The sequence below is a fragment of the Poromitra crassiceps genome, assembly GCF_964638095.1.
Source record: "Poromitra crassiceps genome assembly, chromosome: 13".
Classification (NCBI taxonomy): domain Eukaryota; kingdom Metazoa; phylum Chordata; class Actinopteri; order Beryciformes; family Melamphaidae; genus Poromitra; species Poromitra crassiceps.
In genome coordinates, this window is record NC_139644.1 from 30,360,976 (window position 1) to 30,385,402 (window position 24,427).

Below are 24,427 nucleotides of genomic sequence, written 5' to 3' on the forward strand. Positions count from 1 at the left end.
GCTGTTTCTGGAGTGCATTTTCATCCAATGTCACATGACATGTAAGAAAAGGTGAGGACATGAATGTCATTATGCTTATAGCATGCACTGATTGTACATTTTATTGCTTCTGCTAAATCTTGCCATTATCATTATAGTTATTGACAGTTGTCATTGTTATCAGATTTGATGTTGTATGCACTACGTTGATGAAAAACTCCAAACTTGGCTGCTTGCTGTAATGCATTATGTATTTATTTACAACTGATTGTTTGAACGGTGAATTTAGTCTCATTCACTGAGCCAATGAAGGATCTCGGAGACTTTTGCTTTGTAGACTTAATTCTTCTATCATCAGTAGCATTTTGTTGTTTCATAAATATAACTACACTTTTTTGAAGGCAGTAAGTTATTTGCTGAACTTGAAATAAAGTCTCTGTTGAATGGTGTAACACTTAGTGAACGTTTATTTTTCCAAGTCATTTCCATTCCAAGGCCATCATAAAGACACACATACATTTAAATCACCCAACTAAAAGAACATCACATTGGCAAAGTAATGTCATTTAAAAAAAACTCTCTCTCGTAACGAACAAGCCCGTTTTTTATTGTCACACGAACACCACAATACATGCATGCGGCCACAACACACTCATGCTGACGGTGGCCGGTGAAAAGTGTCCTCTGCATTTAACCCATCCAGGCATGTCCTTTCCTCCGGGGGGCAGGCCAGGAGCAGTGGTCGCTTTCTCGGAAAGCGCCCGGGGACCAACTTCGGATGTTGTCGTCACTGGTCGGATGACGATGACGATCTGATCTTCTGCATGTTTTTAGTGGGGGGGTGATATACGGAGGAACCCCCTGGGGGAGCACGGGGAGAACATGCAAACTCCACACAGAGAGAAAGGCCCTTACGACGAGATACCCCACCTGGGCAGTAGGCACTGAAGATATGGGGGGGAACACAACCACAGCGCCCACAGTGTCCCAGGCGAGAATCGAACTCAGGACCTTCTGACTGTGAGGCGACAGCGCTACCGACTGCGCCACCGTACCCTTGGTCCTTAGTTTGATTGTAAGTACAATTTCCCTGAAAGTAAATATCTGCCTTAGATCAGATCACATTGTGTAATGATCTTAGATCAGGTCAGGTGTAAGTAAACATCTTATGAAATGAATAACTAAGGCTTTAATGTGTCATGTCATCTAAAGATGAAAGCTAGAGCTGCTCCACTCAGAATTATGTTTTCCCCCCCAGAGTGACTTGAAGAGAGTGGTGCCAACGGAAGTCCAAAATGCTTGATAGTCGTGTGACTCACGTAGCTAGTGTATGTGGGGGAATAGTTCCAGGAAGTATGTTTTAATGCATAAAATAATGCTGATATACAATTTGATTCTTTAAACGTCTTTCAAAGTATCACAAATGGTCCATTCTGATGCAACTCTACTTTCTGCCCTTTATGCCTACTGGCATGTAGTGCAGCAACAAAGGATCTCCATTCCTGTCTGTTTTGGGCGAACTTCTGGATGGTGACCGTGCCCCAGGTCTGCTTCAGGGTTTTCAGTTCTCTCCACTGTTCAATGCCAGGTTTCTTTGGGTCTTCCTCTCTTACGCCTTCCCTCTGGAGTCCAGTGCAGGGCAGTTCTTGTGATGTCTTCCTGTTCTGTTCGCATAATGTGCCCCATGCATCTCCACCATCTTCTCATGATGCTCTCCTGATTGGTCCGAGTAGTTGTTGATTGGAGATGGTGTTAGGCCAGAATATACACAGGAGTCTTCTGAGGCTCTTTGTGTGAAATGTTGACAGTTTGGAGAGGTCAGTCTCTGTCATTCTCCAGCATTCTGAGGCGTATAGCAGGGTAGAAAGACCACAGCTCTGGTACAGTTGTAGCTTGGTGTTGATGATGTACAGTGCTGCTTAATCCAGAACCTTACTTCCGGGATCTATTGCAAGGTAAAAAGAAAACTTGTCCATTGGAGTGAATTGAAAAGTTGCAACTCTTATATCTCTATGGCTCTGGTTTTATCTAAATTAACCAGATTTATATTAGTTCCAGTGAGATTAAGAATATATTTTTGAGAGCTAGAAAAGCAGCATCAAGATGAAGTTTAACCCATTGATACCTGATGCAGCATTTGCATGTATATCCCTCATTTGTGTGTATCCCTTTAAAACCGCGTCACACGGTTCGCGGTCTTAAAGGGATGCACACACAAATGCTGCATCAGGTATCAATGGGTTAAGACTAACAATAATGTACAAAGTCAAAATGCAGAGAGTTGCAGACTGATAGAATTGAATTGTTTTTAAATTGCAGTTTCTTTCATCTCTTATTACACACTCCAGGTCAGTGAGCGTCGCTAATGCGCCGTTTTTCGTTGTCAATCGCCATAAACTAGGAAGAAGAGAGCAAGACGCAGTACTCTTGTGTTGCATTAATGAGCTTGCAATTTTGTCACTCTAGGTGTAGAGAAGATTTAATGTATGAAGTGTTGCAATCATTATTTAGAATTCGCCAAATGTGTTTGATTCATTATATGTTTTGTGTGTGGGTCCCTGCCCATATTGGAATTGATGGGAATGAGAGGGCGGATAAAGCAGCAAAAGGGCTTTGAAGAGTGAAAGTCAAATTAATGTAAATCTAAGTAAATCAGAAGCTAAAGTAGTGATTAAGGGACAAATCAAAAAGAGGTGGCAGAATGGATGGAATAAAGAAAGTAAAGAAAGATGTATTTAAAAAATAAAATAAACCATTAGTTGGGAGTGCAGAGTCTGGAGGTTGAAATAGGAAAGAGGAAATAGTTATGACAAGAGTAAGGAATGGTCATACTGCTTTTAACAGTTCCCTATTTTTGATTGGGAAACATAATAATGGGAGATGTGAGTATTGTGGAGAGGAAGAGACAGTGGATCATGTGTTATTGTATTGTCAGAAGTATGTCAGAAAGAGATGTGTTAAAGAACGCACTCAGAGAGATTGGTGAGGAACATACAAGTAGTACTCCTTTTGGAGTATTTAATAACAATAAAATTAATAAATAGAATTTGAAGAATTTATTCTAGCTAATTTGTGCCTTATTATTTAATTATGATTATTGTGTTTATTGTTCGATAGGAAGTAATTGTAGGTGTGTCCACCCTCCAGATCACTGGGTGGCGGTAATGTTCCACGAAAGTTGTTTGCCAACCCCGTTAAACTCAATATAAGAAGAAGAAGAAGACGACGACGACGCAATAGCGGAAGAAGATGTGCTAGTTTCGGAGCGACCTATTTATATACATTTTAGCGTTACATAATTCTATCCGATTGTCTGAGTTTGTCTAATCTTGATTTGGAAGTTTCCTTTTTTGACCGCTAACGGTGGCTGCACTGCTGTTTCTCAGTCAATGAAGAAGAAGCAATACGGAACTGAAGAACGTTGAGCCTGGCATACGCGCAGCTGTTAGCCTATTTGATTTAGCTGGGCTGCTGTTTAACGTTAATATGAATTTGCAAACGCTCACGTTAGCTACATTATAATTAATCTCTGGATAATTTTGTTGGCTTGCTAATTATCGCTTGCTGGCTAACATAAACGCCACTCCCCTGGATGCTTAGTGTGGTAAGTTCAGTTGGTGGGAAGCTATCTACGCTAAGTCGTTAGACGTAGCTAACGCTACATTGTTAGCAAACATAGCATCGCATGTCAATTATTTTGACGTTTGATGAAGCAACGGCCGGCTTGGCTTGTTCAGTTTAACGAGGTAACGGTAACGTGCAAAGTCAGGGAAAACGAGAGCCAGCCAGCTGTCAGACTAAAAAGGACAGCATGCATGCTGTAAACGTGGGACAGCACATCAGTTATTGTTATTGTTATTATTATTATCATCATCAGACAGTTATTGTTCTGTTATTGTACTGTCTCTGCTTTTCAAGATGTGTTATGTCTGTCTGTCTGTCTGTCTCGAGGTGAGTGTCTAGTTTACCGGGCCGGACCACCAGCTATAAAATGGTTATCAATTGTGAAACTAGCTAGTTTCCTAGCTTACGTCATGGAAGTTTTGCGAAGAAGGGTGATTACGTATTGGTGGTAGTAAATTGATGTACGTGCAGTCTATTCGTGTACGTGACATGAGTAGCCTAACAATCAGTGGTCAATTTTCTATGTTTTTATTTCATGGTACAAAATGTTGATTTGATCTTTGCCTGCCATTTCCACAACCTAGTGTATTTTGGTTAATGAACCAAAACACCACAGGCACAGCTTATCCCATTTTGTGGAGAGCCAACAAATACACGACAAAATATGATTGCATGAGTGCAACATGGCATGCAGTACAGCAGCTGGATTCTGTGCTGTTGCTGAGCATACCAAATAAACATTATAAACAAAAGAAGCACAAGGAAGCGGACTGTATTCATGATTGTTCCTGTCCCGAACTGTCACAGACAGATTGTTGTTTACCTGTAATGGATATCATGAGAGTGGACTAGCAATCGTATTTGGAGTAATGTTCACCTTGACTGTGTGCCTGCCTGCATGAGTTGTTGTTTATCACAAAAGGCACGATATGCTAATGTAATATTTTGGAAAACAAAACTTAAAAACTAGACTGAAGATTGTTATCTGTGGTCCTATGTGTTGCAGTCAAGAAGTGACTCCCAAGCCTCATGTCTGCTGAGGCTTCAGTTGGCAGTATGGCTGCCGTCCCTGCCCACACCAGTGTTTCCCAGGCCGCCTGCCAGAACTCAGAGGAGCACGGAAATCGAGGTCTGCTGGGGAGCAAGTATGTGAAGTTAAATGTTGGTGGCTCGCTGCATTACACAACCGTCCAAACATTAAGCAAAGAGGACAGTATGCTGAGGAGCATTTGCAATGGAGGAACAGAGGTCACTATAGACACAGAAGGTGAGTACATGTGTCTGTCTGGTGAGCAGAATCCATGATCCATGTTATACTGAACCATACTGGAGTTATCCTTTAATGTTTTAGGGATGTGCCAGTGATAACGGGATCCCCCCCCCCCCTAGCCTGAAGAGAATAGCCTGAAGAGGCATTTCATGAATAATTCACTTCAATACAATGTTGTTGTTACCTTGAGTGCCATTCAGTCCTTCATAAAGATTTCTGCTGTGGTCTTAAGTTACAGTCAGTTTAAGATGGTTCTTTGCTGAACAGGCTTTCAGTGTGCACTGCAAGCAGACCTCCTGAGGAAAGTCCTTAGATTAGAAAAACGGTATATCCCTCCCAGATGGGAGTTTCACTAGAATCCAGTGTCGCAAGGAGGAAGGATCAAAAGAAAGCCAGTAATGTTATTCCCTCATTAGGACAGTGTCCTCAACTCTTGAGTCTGTGTGATTTTGGCACTGCAGTCTCACACCATTACTTCACACACGCTCCTCTCACACCACTGACAAAAGCGTCACCCCGCGTTCGTGGCCGTTACGGCTAATGCTTGGCAAACGCTCTCATTCACAAAGTCCAGCTTTTCACCTACTTCTGACTTCATCTGGGGCAAATTACATCATTCCTGCCCTCGACACGGTCACCCTATCATGACAGCTCAAACATTCTACACCTGCCTACTATGATAGACAGTCAAAGTAGCCATTTTTGCGCTCCTAAATAACATCTTTTTATCAGTGGTTCATTTATTTACATCATGAACTGACATGATCGCCCGGCGATTGCATCTTAACACAGGACAAGTCCATCCATATTTCTGACCTTGAACAGCTCACACTTGAAGCCAGAAACCAGAGAACTAAGTCTCAACCTTGTGATGTCCGGTATGATTACATGAAAATAACTTGATACAATTTTTCTTTCCGTCTTAGGCTGGGTAGTGTTGGATAGGTCTGGCCACCATTTTGGATTGGTTTTGAACTTCCTGCGAGACGGCTCTGTACCACTTCCAGAGGACCACAGAGAACTGGACGAGGTCCTGAAAGAGGCTCAGTACTACAGGGTCCAGGGACTCGTCCAGCACTGCCTCACTGCCATGCAGGTAAGTGGATGGCCCACTAATGTTTGGTTTACTTGGTACTTTTCCAACTCTTTGTAGTTGATTGAGATCTCAAATTCTCATGTCTTGCTGAGAATGCACACTCTTTTTCCCATGTTCTAGTTCACATTCTGAAAGATGGACACAATCACACAGCCGTTTATTGATGGGGTTGTTTTGCAGGAAATACACACCAGCATAATACATTCTGCCTGAGTCTTAATGTATGTACTGTAAGTGCTTAATTTAATTTCTCCATTTGTCTTCAGAAACAAAAGGATGTCTATGAGAGTGTGTGTCGCATTCCCATGATCACCTCAATCAAAGAAGAACAGAGGATGATTGCTACTTGTAGGAAGGTAAATTCAATTGTGTGCATCATTTTGGGAAGACACAAGCCCCCTATGTCCATGACCTTTGACCTTCACCCCTCCAAGTAGAGGGAAGATGGAGATGGAAAGAGTTTTGCCAGAGAGGTTGAACAAACACTAGAGGCTGTTTGAGTCTGTTGCCTTTTTTGAGACTAGCATATTAGTATTGTCAGCCGTGGAAATTGTGCTGATATTTTCAGAATTTGGGGATTTTCTGAAGTTAATTTCAAGGAACTGTTGAATACTATAAGCCATATAAATATTTTTGAGAAATTGGTAGTAATCGTGTCTGCAATATCACTAACTGTTGGATGAACTGGAAACTGGTTCCCTTTGTATGTGGTTTCCTTTTATAGATCACAAATGTCCCCTTTCTTTTCTCTACAGCCTGTAGTGAAATTGCAGAACAACAGAGGAAACAACAAATATTCTTACACCAGGTAATATTTAGGGCTGACAGTGCATGTGTCCGAGAACAGTGGTTCTCAACATGGGGTCCGGGGACCACCAGGTATCCTTGGGGGGGTTCTGAGGGGTTCCCCAGCAAATTTGATGAAGTGTTAAACTTCACCATTATTTAATTTACAAGAAATTAACACAATTAGAGAATGTTGTGATGTTTTGATCATAGTTTTACTTCTCATTCTACTGACAATACAGATACAGTAGTCATGGGATTCTGGACAAAATCATATCTAGCAATAAATGTTGTCAGATTTGGTTTGGAGACAAAATCTCAACAATTGGGGGTCCGTAGCCCTAATGTGGACTAAATTAGGGGTCCTTGATATGGAAAAGGTTGAAAATCACTGTCCTAGAATATGCAGGGGGCAAACTTTAGGTGACAGTCAGTCACCTTTTTGATCCCAAAATAGGGCACTTAAGTGGATGATTTTGAGTGGTTTTGTGTGTGCCCTGGTACAGTATTTGTCACCTTTTTCCACTCTCCATGAGTTTGCATCCCTGAATATAGAAAACAAATTGACAAACTACAAGTCACTGTTGTCAATGTTTGACCTGGTTCTTTGACCTTCACATTTGGGATTCTATGGATGTAGAGTGCGGAGAACTTGTTGGTCTACTCATCATAGATGTAGAGTGCAGAGAACTTGTAGGTCTGCTCACAGCTGATGACCTCTTGCCCTTTGTCTCTCCCTGCGACCAGTAACTCTGACGACAACCTGCTGAAGAACATTGAGTTGTTCGACAAGCTCGGGCTGCGCTTTAACGGCCGCGTCCTGTTTGTGAAGGACGTGCTTGGGGATGAGATCTGCTGTTGGTCGTTCTATGGAGAAGGCCGCAAGATCGCTGAAGTTTGCTGCACTTCCATTGTCTATGCCACGGAGAAGAAGCAGACCAAAGTAAGCATGACATAAGGGGTTTGAAATTAAGTTGAGTTGTGCACTCAGTTACTTATGAGGCCATTTCATTATGATATTGATTTTTGTTTGGTTATTTATTGGATTAAAAAAAGGTACTAGTGTAGTAGAGCGAGACAGGGAATAGAAAGGGGTTCACTTGCAACATTGCCCAATAGCCAAACATATTAAACCTGGTCCACTGACTGCACACAGAGTGCCCTGTCAAGATCACACATGTCCAACATACTGTCCAGGACCAATAGATTTTGAGCCACTCGTCACCAAACTTTGACATCTGTCTTTCCAGGTTGAGTTTCCTGAGGCACGCATCTTTGAAGAAACCCTCAATATCCTCATTTATGAAAAAGGATCAGGTCCAGGAGGCCTGTCCCTTTTAGATTCAAGAGGCTCAGGTTCGTCACTCGGCCAATCAGAGGAAGAGGGCGCTGGAGGAGGGGACAGGCGAGTGAGACGGATCCACGTCCGGAGGCACATCATGCACGACGAGAGGGGGCACGGCCAACAAACTGTGTACAAGGACTGACTGAGGATGTGTGGGGACGCAGGCGGGGGAGACTGAATGAACGTTAAGTGTATCTGTTGGAGACTAGCAGAATGAAAGAGAGGACGTTGATCATAGCAATAGTGTGATAGGTCAACCATTACATTAAAAGTCTTAATGTAATAGTTGTGAAAATATGGGGTTGTTGACTGATTTCACTGAAGTACGAAAGTCATTTGACGACAGAAAGTGCTTCTGTTTACAAGAAAACAATCTCTTAAACATTGTAAATTCTTGAAATAGGACTTATGTCAAATTACCCAGGCCATGGGACTGACATGGATATTACTTTCTAAACTATAAGGAACTGCCCATATAGTTACTGGCCTCTTTGGCCAGCTCCCACCCTGTCGCTGGTTTTGATTTCTAGATCAGAAAGTGAACCATTTCCCTGCTTGTTCAGGTTGTGAAACATCTGGCGCCTTTTTATAACATGGACAGAGATGCTAGAGTATGACAGTGATGAACGGACGAGTGCTTCCATGTTGAGCTTCGCTATTTTAACACTGGAATAAAACTGAGTTGCCACTTTTAGTTTGCCAGCAGGGGAGGTTGTCTGTAAGTGAGAGTGCTAACCAGTCCAATTTTCTCTGTTTAAATTATTACTGCTATTGCTTCAAGATATTTTCTATTAATTTATGAATTTAATTTAACTTATTGTTTGCTATTTAAGTTGGTTTTGTTTTGTTTTTTGGTACGCCAATTTTTTGTGCAAATTGTGTTAGCTAGTGTTCAAGTGGGGTTTAATTTGTGGCGTGGATATGATGCACTCCATGGCACAACAACCACATATTTTAATTTACTCATGTTGTGAGCTTAAAAACATTTCAAGAGGAAGCATGATGATGTGTTTACCATCTCCTTTACATTATGGTATTTCACTCTGAGCCATGATCTTTCCCTGCTTTGTCATATACCAGACCACTTAAGCTTGCTCAAATAATTGGCTGCACATTGATGGTAAATTTTGCTATGAGAATGTTAATACTGAATTGTATTTCTATTGCCCTCAGGGAGAGGATACTCTTCCCCCCCCCCAAAAAAAAGAATTCACCAATGTCCTGTACAAATCTAATCACTCTGAAAACTTAAAAAGCAATATGTATCGCAACCCCTTTTTTAATCACATGTTGGAATACCTTCAAATATGCACTAATTAAACTTCCATCCGTCCAAAATTAATTTGTTTACTGGTCATTGAAATGTTCTCAATAAATTACTTGTGAAATAAATCAGATTCTTTATTTTTTTATACTAATTTTTACTTATTTCCTAAAGTATTATCAGTGCACTCACCTGTAGTGACAAATGAATGTAAATTGTATATTTTATTTCTTGATAGACTATGAATCATTGGTTCCTACTAGAAACGTAGATGCTCATAACTTGGTAAGTATCTGGATTACAGATGCAGACATAAATTACTCCATAAGTAAGATGTGTTTGTTGGTATCCAGCCTAAATCGCAGTTGTCAAGGATTCATTTGGGGCTGGTTAACTTTAGTCTGGGCACCTTTCACCCCGCTGTTTGTCATGGGGGCGTAAACCACGGAACCAGAATGAACACCGGAAAGAAGTGCGCCAAAAAACGTCTTTGTTGCCGTTAGCTTGACGTCTCTTTCCTCGATTAATTGTCTGATGCAAAGCTTCTGTATTGGCTTAAAAGATGTGAGATTGTGAATCCGCAATGTTTCTACAAGAACTTATTCAAAAACTTCGTTCGGTACGTCCATCTTTTGTTTTGTTGTTTGCCGTTCTGATACTTGTGTCAAATTGTCAAGTAAAACGAGCTAGAAACGCTGCCTTTCCTGTCTAGGGCGGGCTCTAGGCCGGAACCAGTTTTTTTTTTATTAACAATATAGATGTACAAAATATGTCAGACAGACAATCACACATCACCATACTTAAGAGCTATAAACAAATGAATAAGACATAGCCAGGCTCTTTCTCGCCGAGAAGAGCCTCCTGGTGACGCTGATACATCCATGGGTGACGCGAGGTTAGGTTAATTTACCACTTCCCGGAAGAGGGCGTGACTTTGACACTCAAAACAGCCCGCGCTAATTCAGTCAGCATCATGTTGCCCGAGGAAGAAACATGCATCAGGGAATTCGTGTGCCGTCAACTCAGGGACGCGCCAGACTTTAGGTAAAGTTTAGCATTGAAATTATTGAGCCGAATGTGTTTGTGTTTCTGCTCTGGAAACAACGTTAGTGTGCAGAGCTAACGTTAACTTACACAAGTGATTCCATCGAAGATTAGGTTAATTTACAGAATGCTTTCGTCTAGCTTGCTTGTTTGAATATTTAGCTACACTAGCTAAACAATCACTAGCTGCTAGTGACTAGCTAGCATCATTCATCCAGCACTTTGCTGAGAAAGTTGCCAAGTCTGACGGGCTGACAAGACAAGAGAGTAGTCAGCTGGCACACACACACACACACACACACACACACACACACACACACACACACACACACACACACACACACACACACACACACACACACACACACACACACACACAGCCTGTTTTCTGTCGAATGCAATCAGAACCAGAATAATTTTCTTTTTGTTACCTGTTATCTTTTTATGAGGCTACATCTTAATTTTGCTGTTGACACAGTTGCTCAGTCTCAGCACAAACATAATCCTTCATTATCTTTCTCACAGTTTCTTTAGTATGAACCAGCACAAGGGTCTGCATCCATGTTTTTTAATACTGTAGTACTAAATGTAAATGCTGCTATATTAATCCTGACTGTCTTCAGTTGACTGTCCTCTGTGTCTTCTATTTACTTCTTGATGAATTCACTGGTGCAATCTCTCTTCATGTTCTGCCTTTGGGAGGCAAATGCTATTTCCTAGACCAGCGGTTCCCAACCTTTTCTGACTTGGGGCCCATTTGGAAATCTCAAAAATGTTCGTGGCCCACATCCGACCATAAACAGTATGGAGGCCAATATGTTCTCAGAGGAGCACATTTTATTTGAACAATAAAAGGAGCTGTCCATCAGCACCACACAGAAACTAGAAGCGAAGGGCTGTCTGCAATAGGCTAATTTGGATAAATGCATTCTCATACATAATAATATTTATATTTTTTCCACGAAGATCGTAACATTTTGCAAATTATTTGGCGGCCCACAGGTTGGGAATGGCTGTCCTAGACCATAGGACTGATAGGCCAGTCATTTCTGACCGATTCTTAAATTGAGTGATATTAAGCAATATTCAGAAGCATATGACTCAAATTGATCATTCAGTGTCTGTCAGATGACTACTTCCCATTCACTCCCTAATGTAATCTTATTGTCTCATTCAAGTACACTGACTTTAGGCATTTTAAAGAAGCGGTATTTGGAAATTGAAGGCCATGAAGCATTAAGTCCAGATGCCAGAAGTGTCATGAAAAGGGTGGTTCAAGAGGAACTGATGAAAATGCAGGTAACTAAATTCTTCATACACACTTCATTGAGTGGATATGGATTTTTTAAGCTACTTTGAGTATAGTAGTCCTTACTCTCTATCAAATTGTGATTTTGTTGTTGTTGCTAGGACAGTGACAATGATGTCAGTGAGCCCGAGAGTCCCCCTGCCGCACCCCCACGAAACAAGAGGAAGAGGAGAAAGGAAAGTGAGGAGGAGACAAGTGGAAAAGTAGTGGATGAAGCTGAATCCAAGGCAAAGAAACACCGTCATCAGTCAAGCTCATCAGGTGGGTCCTAACTGATCTTCTCCCACTACACAGCTTTTGATTTGTTGCCTACATATATCATGAGACAATGTGATAGCCTCTTGTCCACTGTCACAGTCACTCAAGCTAAGTTAGCTGCTGTGCACTCACACCCAAAATTGTATTTCAATTAATCTTATGAGTGCATAAGGCACAGCCCTCCTTTGCGAACCATTGCAGCTCCTCTTTTTTTCATCAATAGCAAAACAACATAAAACACTTGCAGTTATCTTATTTGCATTAATTTAACAGTGTGATGCAACCGGTGTAGGAAGTTAGCCAGGGGCAAGGGCAAAAATACCCCAAGAAATCTCAGAATGCCCCTATGGTGCTGGTGATCGAGGGGCAAAAATGGCCACCAAGATTCGGATCATTTTATTTACATTAAATTAATTTAATTTCCATTTCAATCTCTAGCACACACTTGGCATCTGCAAGCTGTTTGCCAGTGAATTTTTATCAAGTGAATTTTGAGATTACAGAGTGCACGAGGCTCAAACTCAGAGATTCTGGTAGGCTAAATCCAAGCACTTTCAAGTACTTTCCAGACCCATGACAACCCTGAACTTTATGCACTAATACTTTTTTAAGTGCCCCCACAATTTTGTGAGAGTGGGGCAAAAGTTGCCTCCAAAATATTTTTCAAATTTCCTACACTGGATGCAGCACTTCCGTAACACGTCCTCAATATAAACAAAGAAATGTTCTCTTTGTTGGTGGTTCATGACAGAAATGGAGGAGAAAGAGGACGAGCAAATTAACAAAATCGGAAATGGCTGCGAAGAACAACGGGTGAAGAAATCACAGGAAAAGACAAATGGAATCAGCGAAGAAGAGAGAAACGGTGAGGACGAGCGAAACAGTGAGGATTGTGCAGAAGAAGAAAGAAACGTATCAGACAAACATAAGGAGGGCAACGTATCTGCAGAGAACAGCTCTGATGGCGACGAGAAATGCAATGCAAAAAATATGCAGAATGGAGGGAAGAGAACCAAGAATCCAAGTGAGGGAGAGGAAACTTCTCCTTCCAAAGATGAAAGTGACACTGATGACGACAAGGAAAATACTCAGAGGCATGACAGCAGTGAGTCATCAGAAGACAAAAAGGGTGACTATGCGTGCTTTGGTTGATCATGAATTTATTTTGTCAATGAAATATTGAACTAATTTTGGCATAATCTTTTAATGTTTTCTTTGTTGTGACACACAGAAGGCAAAGCATTAAAGGAGAACAAAAAAGCTGAGCCTATTGAGGACTCTGATTCATCATCACTCCCTTCTCTGGAAGATGAAAAGGATAGTGGGACAGAAAAAACACAACTTACCAAAAAGACGAAAACAACAGAAAAAAATGGGGACAGTGAAAAGAAAAAGAAAAAATCTCCCAAAGGAGAAAAGGTGAGTTTACAGGTGATGCTAGCAATCAGGATATCTTGCTTTGCAAAGTTTTCTATTGGCCTTCGACATCCATAGGTAGATTACCGGTATGTCAATAATACAAAATGAGCCTACAGCGACAGGCACAGGACAAGCTACAAAACTTTGTTGTACATCAGGGGTCCAAACTTTTTTGAATGGGGGCCAGATTAGATAATGTGAAAATACCGGAGGGCAGCTGCTTATAGGTTAATAAAAAAAAAAAAGCTCATACAATACAATTGCACTCGAAGGATTTTGTTTACCATCTGAAAACATTAGTTCCGCCTGCGTAGTCCCTACTTGGTGCTTGTCTACAAACTGTATGATAGTGCTGTCATCTAGATCATTTAGATTAATGGAAAAAACACAAAGTGAACTTGCTTAATTAACCAATACTGTGTTGGAGAGCCATTAGTATATTTTGAGAGACAAGCCGAGGGCCACTTAAAATCCCGGCCCGGGGGCAACTGGCCCCCGGGACGGACTTTGGATATGCCTGGCCTACATGGACTGACTCCAGTGTGCACTGCTTTGTGCCTGGTGCAGCATATTCAAGTATTCAACCCCCTTGACATATATTATTTGACAATTTATTTATTTGGGGGGGGATCTAGAACTAGCCATAGTCTTCCTAGTATGCTGCCACACTAAACCAGGCAAGCATGACCTTGATCGGGGAGGTGTTGCTGGTAGGCTATCTCAAATATGATCTTTTGAAAATAGATCCCTCAAATGTAGTGTCCTAGCTGGGTGCTGGATAGCACATGATGCAGGCTTTTGAAAATTGATGATCAAAACATAGATGGCCCAATGGTACAGTAAAGTATTAGGATACATACATTTTTCCTATACAACAAACATGTTTGTATTGTGTAAAGTCTACTTGTCTGTTTTCTGATTCATTGTGCAGGACAACAAAGCTGTTGTGAGGCTCAAGCGCTACATTGGCCTCTGCGGTGTGCGGCGGAATTACAAGAAGCTCCTAGGTGGCTGTCGCTCTATTCGCTCAATGGTGGCTGTTCTGAAGAAGGAGCTTGAAGATCTTGGTGTCAAAGGTTAGTGGAATACATTCAGATGTTTACAGTACACCTGCTACCCATTATGAATTTTGTGCTTTTTAGCGGTGTGTGCAGTATGTCCTAAATTGTATATCGCACACTGTATTTACCGTGACTGAAGCCCTCTATGACTTTCTACTATAGCTGAAAATATTGTATATGTCTTATTTCTAAACTACTTTCAAGGTGTGCAATCATTAAAAAAAAATAGTAGTGCAGCTCTGAAATGAAACCAATCATATAGCACCTCTAGTCAGTGGTCACCTGCACATAGTGACGCCAAATGGCAATGCATGGGCCTCAACGTCGTTTTTCTCTGCTTACCATTTCACAAGTTGCTACATTACATTACATTACGTCATTTAGCAGACACATTTGTCCAATGGCAGGTCTACTCGTAATGTCACTCATGTGTGTCTAAATTCTGTAGACTAATGTTACTACCTATCCTCTACAGCAGTGGTTCTCAAACTTTTTTGGCTTCAGTACCCCCTTTCCCTGATCTCTGAATCCAAGTACCCCCCTTACCATACTACATGATTTTGCTTAGAAAACTGCAAGAGAAAAATATAGCATATGATGCCATGAATGAATGATAACCCACCTTTTGAAGAATATAACATTAGAAAGTAAGAAATGGAGTGAATGAGTTGCAATTAGTGGTGCCTCCTGAGCAGATTTATTTCAATGTTTCATTTATTTTCATGATTTATTCTTACACTTTTTCAATAGACCCTTTTCACGGGGGGCATTTTGTGTCGAAAAGGCAGGGCAAACACAGGTGCAAGCAAAACACTAATGAGGGTTTCAAACATCCATGATTGGAATTTGGAAACCCTCATTAGTGTTTTGCTTGCACCTGTGTTTACCCTGCCTTTTTGACACAAAATGGCCCCCGTGAGAAGGGTCTATTGTTCCCTTGAGTACCCCCTGTAGTACCTCCATGTACCCCTAGCGGTACGCGTACCCCAGTTTGGGAACCACTGCTCTACAGTAAGGGTTCTCAAAGTGTGGCCCATGGGGCAATTGCGGCCCTCAGGAACATTTCTGGTGGCCCGCGATGAGTTTGGTGACATGATTGTATTCGGTCCGATTCTCCATAAGTTTACTGCCTTTCAGAGGCTGCAGCAGGCTCACGTTTAAAGCCAGCATGAAGTTTCTGGCTGGTATGTGTGTGTTAAAACATCCGCATAATGTAAATTATGTTTTGTTTTTGCAGCTCTCAATCAATGTTTGCTTCCTAAAGTGGCCCTCAGTCATCAAAACTTTGAGAACCCTCCTGCTCTACAGCATTTTAATCACATCAAAGTTGGACATCTGACTATAAGGATCATTGAGTTAATGTAATAACACACTTCTCTCTACACACAGGTCATCCAACTATTAAGAAGTGCAAAAAAGCCAGACAGAAGAGAGAAGACACTGAAGAAGTAGCTGCCCTTGATGTCAACAACATCATTACCACACAAGGTGATTATTAGCCTGCTTTCTTGGGTGTCGGCACCCATAACTATTTACACAAGTACCGAGACATTTATCAGAACTTGTGGATGTTTTTTTATGGAAATTTTCTTTTATTTCAAGCATGTTTTATTTCAAGCAAATATGATTTTCTTGCGCCATACATCAGCAAAAATGCGTTCTTGTGCCTTGATTATCAGCTTATACACTGGTTTGCATTGCAGTTTGATCAGGCAAGGCAAATTAACTTAAAGTCACTTTGTAGGAACATCAAAAAAAGACAATTCAACAACTATTCCAATTCAAAATGCTGTGGGTGCCTATGAAGGCTTCATTACTCAAATAAGAAATCATGTATATGGTATTGTGTTATGTGGCTATAGAAAAAGCAAGTAGATGTTTTTGAGCTGGCATTATTGGGTCTGTTTTTGCCTACAAACTAGATCCTAAATGTAATCAGCATTGTAACATTACAGTATTTCTGCTTCTCAGCTCAGGATTTTTTATTACTATTGTTGAGTTAAAAAAAAACTTTAAAAGTTTACCTGCTTCTCAAATGGGGAACTGGTCACTACTCACAGCAATAGTCAAATATGTTCCAAATTTGGGCAAAGGTGGGTGTCATTTTTATATTACAGCATAGCAAGTGCAAAGTGCACCCATAGTAATTTTGTATCTGACAGAAATACACTAAACATATCTCCCCCCTTGTGTCTGCAGCATTGATTAATGTGGAGGAAGTTAGTAGTGTGGCTTCATTTGTATGCACCTTCAACCACAAATATACAAAAAGATTGATAAATGAGACTTACTATCAATGAATTGTCCATTTATCCCTCAGGTCGACCTAAAAGAGCAGCATCAGCATGGCAGAGACAACCTGTCCCTCCATCCCCTCCATATCAGCGCACGGCGAACGCTGGCTCCAACAGCGACGAGCCCAGCGACGAGCCCGGCCACATAGGCATGGAGAACGCCGGCTCAGACAGCGACGAGCCCATCCGCACAGTCAGGGGGCGCAAGAGAGCATCAGACTGGGACAACCTGCAGGACATCATCAGTGATGCGGGAGACAGTGGCTGAGCGGGACAGTGGTAATGAAGGGTCCCCTGGACATGGACATTACTTTTCCTGTGTAAAAGTTTGTTTTTCACCTGTGTAAGTTACTCAGGCAGGGATACTCAACTTGCTTTGCCCGGGGCCACTTTTGCAAAATGACAGGAGTCCAGGGGCCATTTAATAAACAAACGTTAATATGAATCTTTCTGTAGCGGATTGTACGTTTTTGGGGTGTCAGCTGGAGTTTAGTCTGACAATTTTGTGCACACAGGATAGTTAGGTTAAGTTAGTTAAGTACATATGTGCCTGGGCGGCAAACTGCTGGTGATATTTGACAATTTAGCTTGAGTTCAGTCCAACTTTATTTAACGTTAAGTTTTCATTGTGAATTAGATAATGGTCAGAGGGCTACTCTGCACCCGATCGCGGGCCGCATCTGGCCCCCGGGCCGCACGTTGAGTACCACTGTAAGGAACAAACCTGTTTACCATGTATGACTGACCTGAGAGAAAATTGTTCCCTACATTTGCACGTTTCATTGAATGCTTCATCCATCAGTTGAGTTCTCTCTGTGGCAATTTCTTTGTGAAATCTTACATTGAATGTTTTGTGGGAAAAGACATTTACATTTTTTCCCTCTTAATCTTTAATCAATCTCTTAAATCATTCTAATAAAACGACTGTTTATATGAAACAAATGTCTCTTATTTTCAGATGATCAAAACACGAGGGCTAATTAATCATTGTTTGCTAACTTGAGAGATCGATATAACAAAGGCAGCAACCTTCTAATAATATAATAATTCTTAATTTTCCCAGAGACAGGAATGTGAATACACAGATCTGACAGCACAGCTAAGGGAGCCATAGTGAGCAGGGAGACAGTTGGCACTATCTGCAAGCACCCAACCTGCTGAAGAGTCCTTGAGCAAGTCAGGTGCTGCTCTGTAGCTGAGCCTGACCTCTGACCTCTCTGTGGAGGGGGGTAAGGGGTGCAAAAAGAATTTCTCTATTCACCTTATGCAGCCCTGCCCACTTGACCGATTGTATCACAACTTCCTGTTCAAAACGCTGGCTGTTTTACCTGTTCAAACCAGTCTGATTCACTTGGTCAAACGTAGTTTGACTCACATTATGAGTCATAGATATGAGTCACAGGAAGTGTAAATACAATCGGAGATTCCGATTGTATTTACACTTCCTGTAGTCTCTCAAGCCAGACGGTCTCTTCTGCATAAGGTGAATAGGGATAATTGAGTATTACATTCTCAAAGGTACTGTTAAAATGAAAGGGATATAGTTAGGATTTTTTGAGGTGGGATTGTATGATGTACTTGCCGTCAGTCAGTGTACTACATGAAGTAGAATGCAGCTGGCGTGGTCCCAGTTTGGAGAAATGGAGACCGGCCGCGTCAGGTAAGTAGAGCTGTCTGCTGAGTGTGAATATGTTCATAAGCAAAAAGTTAAAGAAAATGCTTCCATACTGCTCACCTGACATAATCCAAGTCTCCACAAGCCTTGAGATGCCAAGTTGTCTTGAAAAGACATTTAGAGGCAGGACACCCTCTGCAGTGGAATATGCTGTCGGTATGTATCAAGTGAATCAGATCTGTAGTGGTTTATGGAGATAGCCTATTGACCCTGACCACTTCAAATGTAAGCATGACCTTGATATAAGTTGTACTGATTAGTAATAGGCTACAATTTGGCTTTCTGCTGCTGCAAACATTGATTCCTTTATCCACCTCATGAACTGAGGCAGCTTCACCAGAGTTCTATGCAATGGGTATGGAATAAAAACCACGTGGTTTAAGACGACATCCTTCTTGGGAAGGTTTTCGCAGGTGCAGTTTGTACTGCTTAGAAGTTATTTCTAACTTTGTATTAACTGTATTTAGACTATACTTTAAAAAGCTGAATGGTAATGGGAGGAAAGGATAGGCTACATGACAGTAAAATAGCCAAAATATTTACAAGTTAAAGAGCATGGTGCAGGTTGGAGACCACATTGCATTAATATGTGGGAGGGGTATATAGCTAAGGGATTAACAAAAAAAATCACACATACCTAGCTGCATCATGCCATCAGCAACATGGCGTTCTGCTGCTTGGCCCACCAACAAGTTACGTTTATTTGGATCACCATTAGTTACAGCATTGCAGCAATGAACAGCTATTCAGGGGTCCAAAAGTGTAGATGTTATTAGGATGTTAGGAGTATTAATCCTAACATACATGTATTTGACGGTGGGAGGCAGAGATGTAGTGGTAGGTTGTAAACTATCAAGGTGAGTTGTTTGAAAATAGGTGAGTAAACTCTGTCTCATTTCAAAGAAGTGGGTAAACTGCATTTACCCTCCACCACTGGTGGGAGGAAACCCACACAAACATGGGGAGAACATGCAAACTCCACACAGAAAGGACCTGGGACAGACCAGTGTTCAAACCCAGGACCTTCTAGTTGTGAGACAGCAGCGCTATCCACTGAGCCACCTTGCCGTGCCATCCAAGTGATGTCACACAGGTGGAGAATGGCCATTTAGAATGCCACCTCTTTCTCCATATTTCTGCCCTGCAGGGCCTTTTTTGTACTAATGAGCCCAAAATGTAAAATAATTCAAATATAGCTATATAGGCAGGCCTATATAATCAAATTAAATAAAAAATGCACAATGCTCTTTAATTCAAAACAAGTCTAAAAAGTGTTTATAATAACAATAAAATAGAGGGGAGGAAAAGATCCATGATAAAGTAAAATACACAATGCAAACTTACAAAAAAACGCCACAGAAAATGATTGATGATGATAAAGATAAAAGCAACATTCCCCTGAAACACAAGTTAAGTAAAAGCAAGCCTGAGAAAAGATTTTTAAAAAAAAGTGTTGATATTCTAACTGGGGTCTGTGGGTAGGCTATTTGTTCACTAAACTGGTTATTCGCTGATTTGTTCACTGTGTGTGCACACAGTAGGTGCCAGACACCTCCGGCGGGGATCCAACAAACTTCAATTCCACACGGACATGAAGCAGGTGGAACTAATGTCAGGAAGCGAACGGATTTACGGAATATTTCTCAGACGGACTGAGAATGGTGCGGCTAAATAATCTGGCCGGGTCCGTTCCCAATCTTGCAGGTCACCAACTGGTCACCACTTTTGCAGGTCAGTGGTATATATATTATAGCATAATGTGTTCATGGTCCGGGAGATGTTTTGTCAATTTAGTACCGGTGTAACGTCGATTTTTGCTACCCGTCGAGAACTGCTACTTTGTGCACTGTCAAAAGTTTGTGTGTGGTATTGTGTATGCGAGGCCAGTGAGCTGTTTTGGTATGTGAGTGGTTCATACCATAGCATTAATAATAATAATAATAATAATAAGTTGTAATAGAAAGGTACATTTCCTAAAAAAAAAGTGGAGGCTAGCTGGAAGCAGCAAGAAGTGTGCTTGCTTTGATAACTAAAGATTAATAATGAGTTGAACTCCTTGAAAAGAGTTGATGCATTATCCATACAAGGGCTGGATACCAGGCTAGTCTCAGCCATAGTTCTCAAGAAATGTTATATGAAAAAGTTGATTACATATTAATCAAAGATACCATATTACTGTATTTCCTAACTTGATAGATAACTAACATTAAATTTTTTCCGCCTGTGAATACAGTTACTTACACTGTACATTACATATTTCATACAGGTAATGGATGATGCACCAGATGAAGTCCTTGCTGAGTTCAAGGACAGGCAGCTCGGGATTTGGGGAGTTTCCCAGATAGCTGCTGGCACTGGGCTCGCTGTCTATGCTATGTGGGTGGTCCTCCAGCCAGGCTTCCGAAAAGTCCCCCTGAGGCTGCAGGTATGGCCTGGGATAACTCCTTCTAGACCTACCTTTTGAATTAACTCCAGTGATGATGAGCAATAGTTTTAGCTTGTATTTTAATACATTGCTAAGTCCAATGTTGATGAAAGACCCTTAACAGGCAAAACAAGCTGCAAGGGTCACACAGGATTGATTTGATTTACAGTATTATGATCCGAAAGTCATAACCCATCTTCAACATTTGTATCTCTGAGAGGCTTGAGAAACACCACCCCTTTTCTCAGTAGCTATTTAAAAAACATTCTCACAGGTCCCATACCTTCCCGCCAGCAAGGCCCAAGTACAAAATGTCATGACATTGCTGAGGGGTCGACAGGGAACCCTTGTGGATCTGGGCTCAGGTGACGGTCGCATCGTAAGTATAAACTGGATGTGCAGGTTCCTTTCACTTAGAAAAATTAACCTGAATGCATACTTGGGGGGGGAGGGGGGGGTCGGTTGCAGAATATCATCCCTAAAACCTAAAGTGACAACAGTATGTGGTCAGAATTGTGTTTAAGATTAATATTGTATGGAATCAGATATAATAAATAAATACAGTATATAGCAATATCTCTGTGCTCAATATCAAGTAGTATGCAAGTGCAAACTAGGTCTGTCATGTAATATTCAATATTCCAGGTTCTGAAACCAACTTCTCAAACTACCAGCTTTGGAAATCTACCCCCAAAATCATGATTTCTCCAGAAAATAGACATACAGATAGATGGATAGACACAAAAACATTCATTTCAAAAACATTAAAAAAAGAAAGAAAATTCATTCAAATGGGTTTTAGTTTAAACTGCATTTTCATTTAACAGTTTGGCCATGCTTCCTTATTTGAATGTTGTCATTTTTAACTGTTAAGGTTCTGGAAGCTCATCGCCACGGCTTCACTCCTGCTGTTGGCTATGAGCTCAACCCCTGGCTGGTTTGCCTGGCACGCTTTCATGCGTGGAGAGCAGGGTATCATGAAAAGGTGTCATACCGCCGAGAAGATCTGTGGAAGGTTGGAAATGTGTCTATTGAGCTATTATATTTGTAGCATTTCTATTCCAATGTATAAAGGGTAGCTATTGGGATTGGGACGTTATATCAAAATTCAATATTATCGCAATACAAAAATGTGAAAATATGTGTCATGGGGCAGAAGAATGAATGACGATATTGGCTCCATTTTATTCTGCTGTAGTAATCACAAATGAGATGGCTTTCCCATCACAATTTCAGAAGCTCTCCATGTCAATATCATATTATTTGCACTTTGTAATAATGATATTTTTAAATGGTTGTTTGCATTGTTGTTTACACTGCATAGTCATACTTTGTCATTGAACCTTTATTCATGACATGTAATCATGATTCATGAACCCCATATCACATATATGGTGAGAAAAGCAGATCGTCCCATCCCTAATAGGTCTACATCAGTTACCTAGGCAGTAGTTGGATTCACCAGAAGCTTTATTTATCAAATGGATCTGTTGGCAGATTTATGACACAAACCATTGTGAACAAATACAGTAGGTTCACTGTTCAAAAATGTTGAGTGAAAACTACAGGATGAATTAGTCATGATTGATTGTGAATTTTGTTGCATCTCATCACAGGTCAACTTGACAGACTGCAAGAATGTCACAGTGTTTTTGGCCCCCAGTGTGGTGAGTAGCACAGAAGTCATAGTAATTACTCAACATATAGGTACCATCTGAGCTGCTGTTTCTCCTCTGCCTGTATAGCACTAGCTTAAACTTAACTATTCCCATGTGGCAACACATACCAGGCCACCAAAAATATTTAATATGGAAGAATTATTTTTGGCCTACAAAGATTTTTCTCGGTAGGAGAATAGTTGAGGTACAGTTACTTTCAGATGCTCGGGTCAAAGCCTGCTCAGGCATCACAGGGAGTTTCAAATGAACTGTGCTTTTGTTTCCTAGCTGTCGTTGCTGCAGGAGAAATTGCAGGTTGAGCTTCCCGATGACGCCCTGGTGGTAGCTGGACGTTTTCCCTTCCGTGATTGGACACCCTGCAGGACTGAGGGACATGGTGTGGACAGAGCCTGGGCCTATAGCATGCAAGCCCAAAGACAAAACACCCACATGAAGAATGACACAAATGCCGCTGCGGGTGGAGACCCAGTCAGTGAACTACCCAAGGAGTAAGGACTGTTCATCATGCTAAGAGTCTTACTATCACTGAACAATGCCAAATCCACAAGAGGATGTTACTGACAAACTGTTTCTTATTATTTTACCAAGAAATCCTTGAGCAATAAATACAGACAGTAACCATAAATAAAAAGTAATTTGATTGGAATAGGGGCACATTTTCATCTTTATAATTTTACGACTATGATAAATTCACAATGTGAGCCCACATTGCCAGAGGGCTACCATGTTTTTTCTCTTGATGTCCCCTTCCCAGGTCAAAGCTGTAGTTCTTCGGGCTCTAGCTTTTGGAGAAAGTTGATCATTAACGATAGTGAGTGAACTAAGAGCCACAGAAAAGTATAGAAACCTACGATTTTGTGGTGATTGTCTCTTGAAGATCACATGACTATGACATTTGCATGCATTAATCGACAATTCAAGCTCAACTAAACAATCAGATAAACTCTCCCAAACAATCTATCTACTCATTGTGGATGAGCTCATATACGCTACTGTACCCAGTTGATGAGGTTGGGCAGATGCAGCTTTTCCAGTACAGTATTGTTGGATAAGTCTTCTCTGAGTTAAGGATCTCTATAGCATTCTAAAATAAAACCCCACCAGTTCTCCAAGTTTGTGACCTACCAAGGATTTTACCACAGCAAGATCACATCGCTCTATCTTCATGCACACTCTAGGTAGACCATGATTCCTATAGCCGGACGACAAGGTCTTCAATGGAAACCTCTCCCTGGTAGATCAGCCCCTCTAGCACAATATGTTTATCTAATGTTACATCCTACTTGTAATTGGTATGTTATACCTACATATAAAAAGGACAATCAATTAGGGATATTAATGGCTTGTTGTAAGCATGGGTCGAGCTTAGCCTGGGTAAACCCAGCCTCCACGTGACCTCTATCTATGTGCTATCAGTCACAAGACTGACTTGTGACCATTGACAGTAAATATCTTGTAACTGATAGCACATAGAGATGGAGGCTGGGTTTACCCAGGCTAGGTCTAGCTAGTTTATAAAAACACCCACGTCACTGATAATTGTTATATGCTGCTGGCTAATCTCTGCTGTAGTGGTGTCAGATATCAGTCACCTCTGTGGAGGCACTGGTACAGGTCTCTTTATGAAGGCTACACTATTTATTTGCTTCTTGTTTTACTGTTTGTATGTTTTTTTATGTTGTGTGCTGTCTTTTATATGGACCGTGAGTCTGAAATAAAGTCTTGGTTGAATACTGTGGGTTGCAGCATGTTGATGTGTGAAAGAGGAAGTTGCGAAGCAAACCCTGAAACAAGCCAGCTGTTGCCAGATGGGCGAGTTTTCCGCCCAATTGGGCTGGAAACCATTGCCTGTATCTGGCAACACTGACTGAGCCACCCTCCCTCAGCAGTGAACACCGA

General features: G+C 41.2%; 2 protein-coding genes across 3 annotated transcripts; both read left to right on the plus strand.

Moving 5' to 3' along the window:
- Positions 1–3,223: 3,223 nt before the first annotated feature.
- Positions 3,224–9,428, plus strand: kctd13 (potassium channel tetramerization domain containing 13). Of its 2 annotated transcripts, none has more exons than XM_083648875.1 (7): positions 3,224–3,583; positions 4,610–4,870; positions 5,800–5,969; positions 6,236–6,325; positions 6,725–6,777; positions 7,503–7,698; positions 8,006–9,428. In XM_083648875.1, the coding sequence occupies exons 2-7, from the start codon at positions 4,633–4,635 to the stop codon at positions 8,240–8,242; spliced, it is 984 nt and encodes a 327-aa protein (XP_083505001.1). In that variant the 5' UTR covers positions 3,224–3,583; positions 4,610–4,632; the 3' UTR covers positions 8,243–9,428. The 2 variants fall into 2 exon arrangements, with proteins under 2 accessions (XP_083505001.1, XP_083505002.1); XM_083648876.1 differs by having other exon boundaries at positions 4,610–4,748.
- Positions 9,429–10,355: 927 nt separating this feature from the next.
- On the plus strand, positions 10,356–24,211 carry antkmt (adenine nucleotide translocase lysine methyltransferase). Its single transcript, XM_083648906.1, has 12 exons — positions 10,356–10,408; positions 11,587–11,707; positions 11,819–11,978; positions 12,727–13,104; positions 13,207–13,394; positions 14,326–14,470; positions 15,845–15,943; positions 20,710–20,849; positions 21,124–21,228; positions 21,724–21,864; positions 22,466–22,516; positions 22,796–24,211. The coding sequence occupies exons 2-12, from the start codon at positions 11,669–11,671 to the stop codon at positions 23,018–23,020; spliced, it is 1,671 nt and encodes a 556-aa protein (XP_083505032.1). The 5' UTR covers positions 10,356–10,408; positions 11,587–11,668; the 3' UTR covers positions 23,021–24,211.
- Positions 24,212–24,427: the final 216 nt, after the last annotated feature.

Bases quoted from the DNA above. Each gene is read 5' to 3' on its own strand.
- kctd13 (XM_083648875.1), top strand. From the start codon at position 4,633: ATGTCTGCTGAGGCTTCAGTTGGCAGTATGGCTGCCGTCCCTGCCCAC. The intron at 5,970-6,235 runs GTAAGTGGATGG...ATTTGTCTTCAG, and splicing joins ACTGCCTCACTGCCATGCAG to AAACAAAAGGATGTCTATGA. The intron at 6,326-6,724 runs GTAAATTCAATT...TTTTCTCTACAG, and splicing joins TGATTGCTACTTGTAGGAAG to CCTGTAGTGAAATTGCAGAA.
- antkmt (XM_083648906.1), top strand. From the start codon at position 11,669: ATGAAAAGGGTGGTTCAAGAGGAACTGATGAAAATGCAG. The intron at 14,471-15,844 runs GTTAGTGGAATA...CTCTACACACAG, and splicing joins TGAAGATCTTGGTGTCAAAG to GTCATCCAACTATTAAGAAG. The intron at 20,850-21,123 runs GTATGGCCTGGG...ACATTCTCACAG, and splicing joins AAGTCCCCCTGAGGCTGCAG to GTCCCATACCTTCCCGCCAG.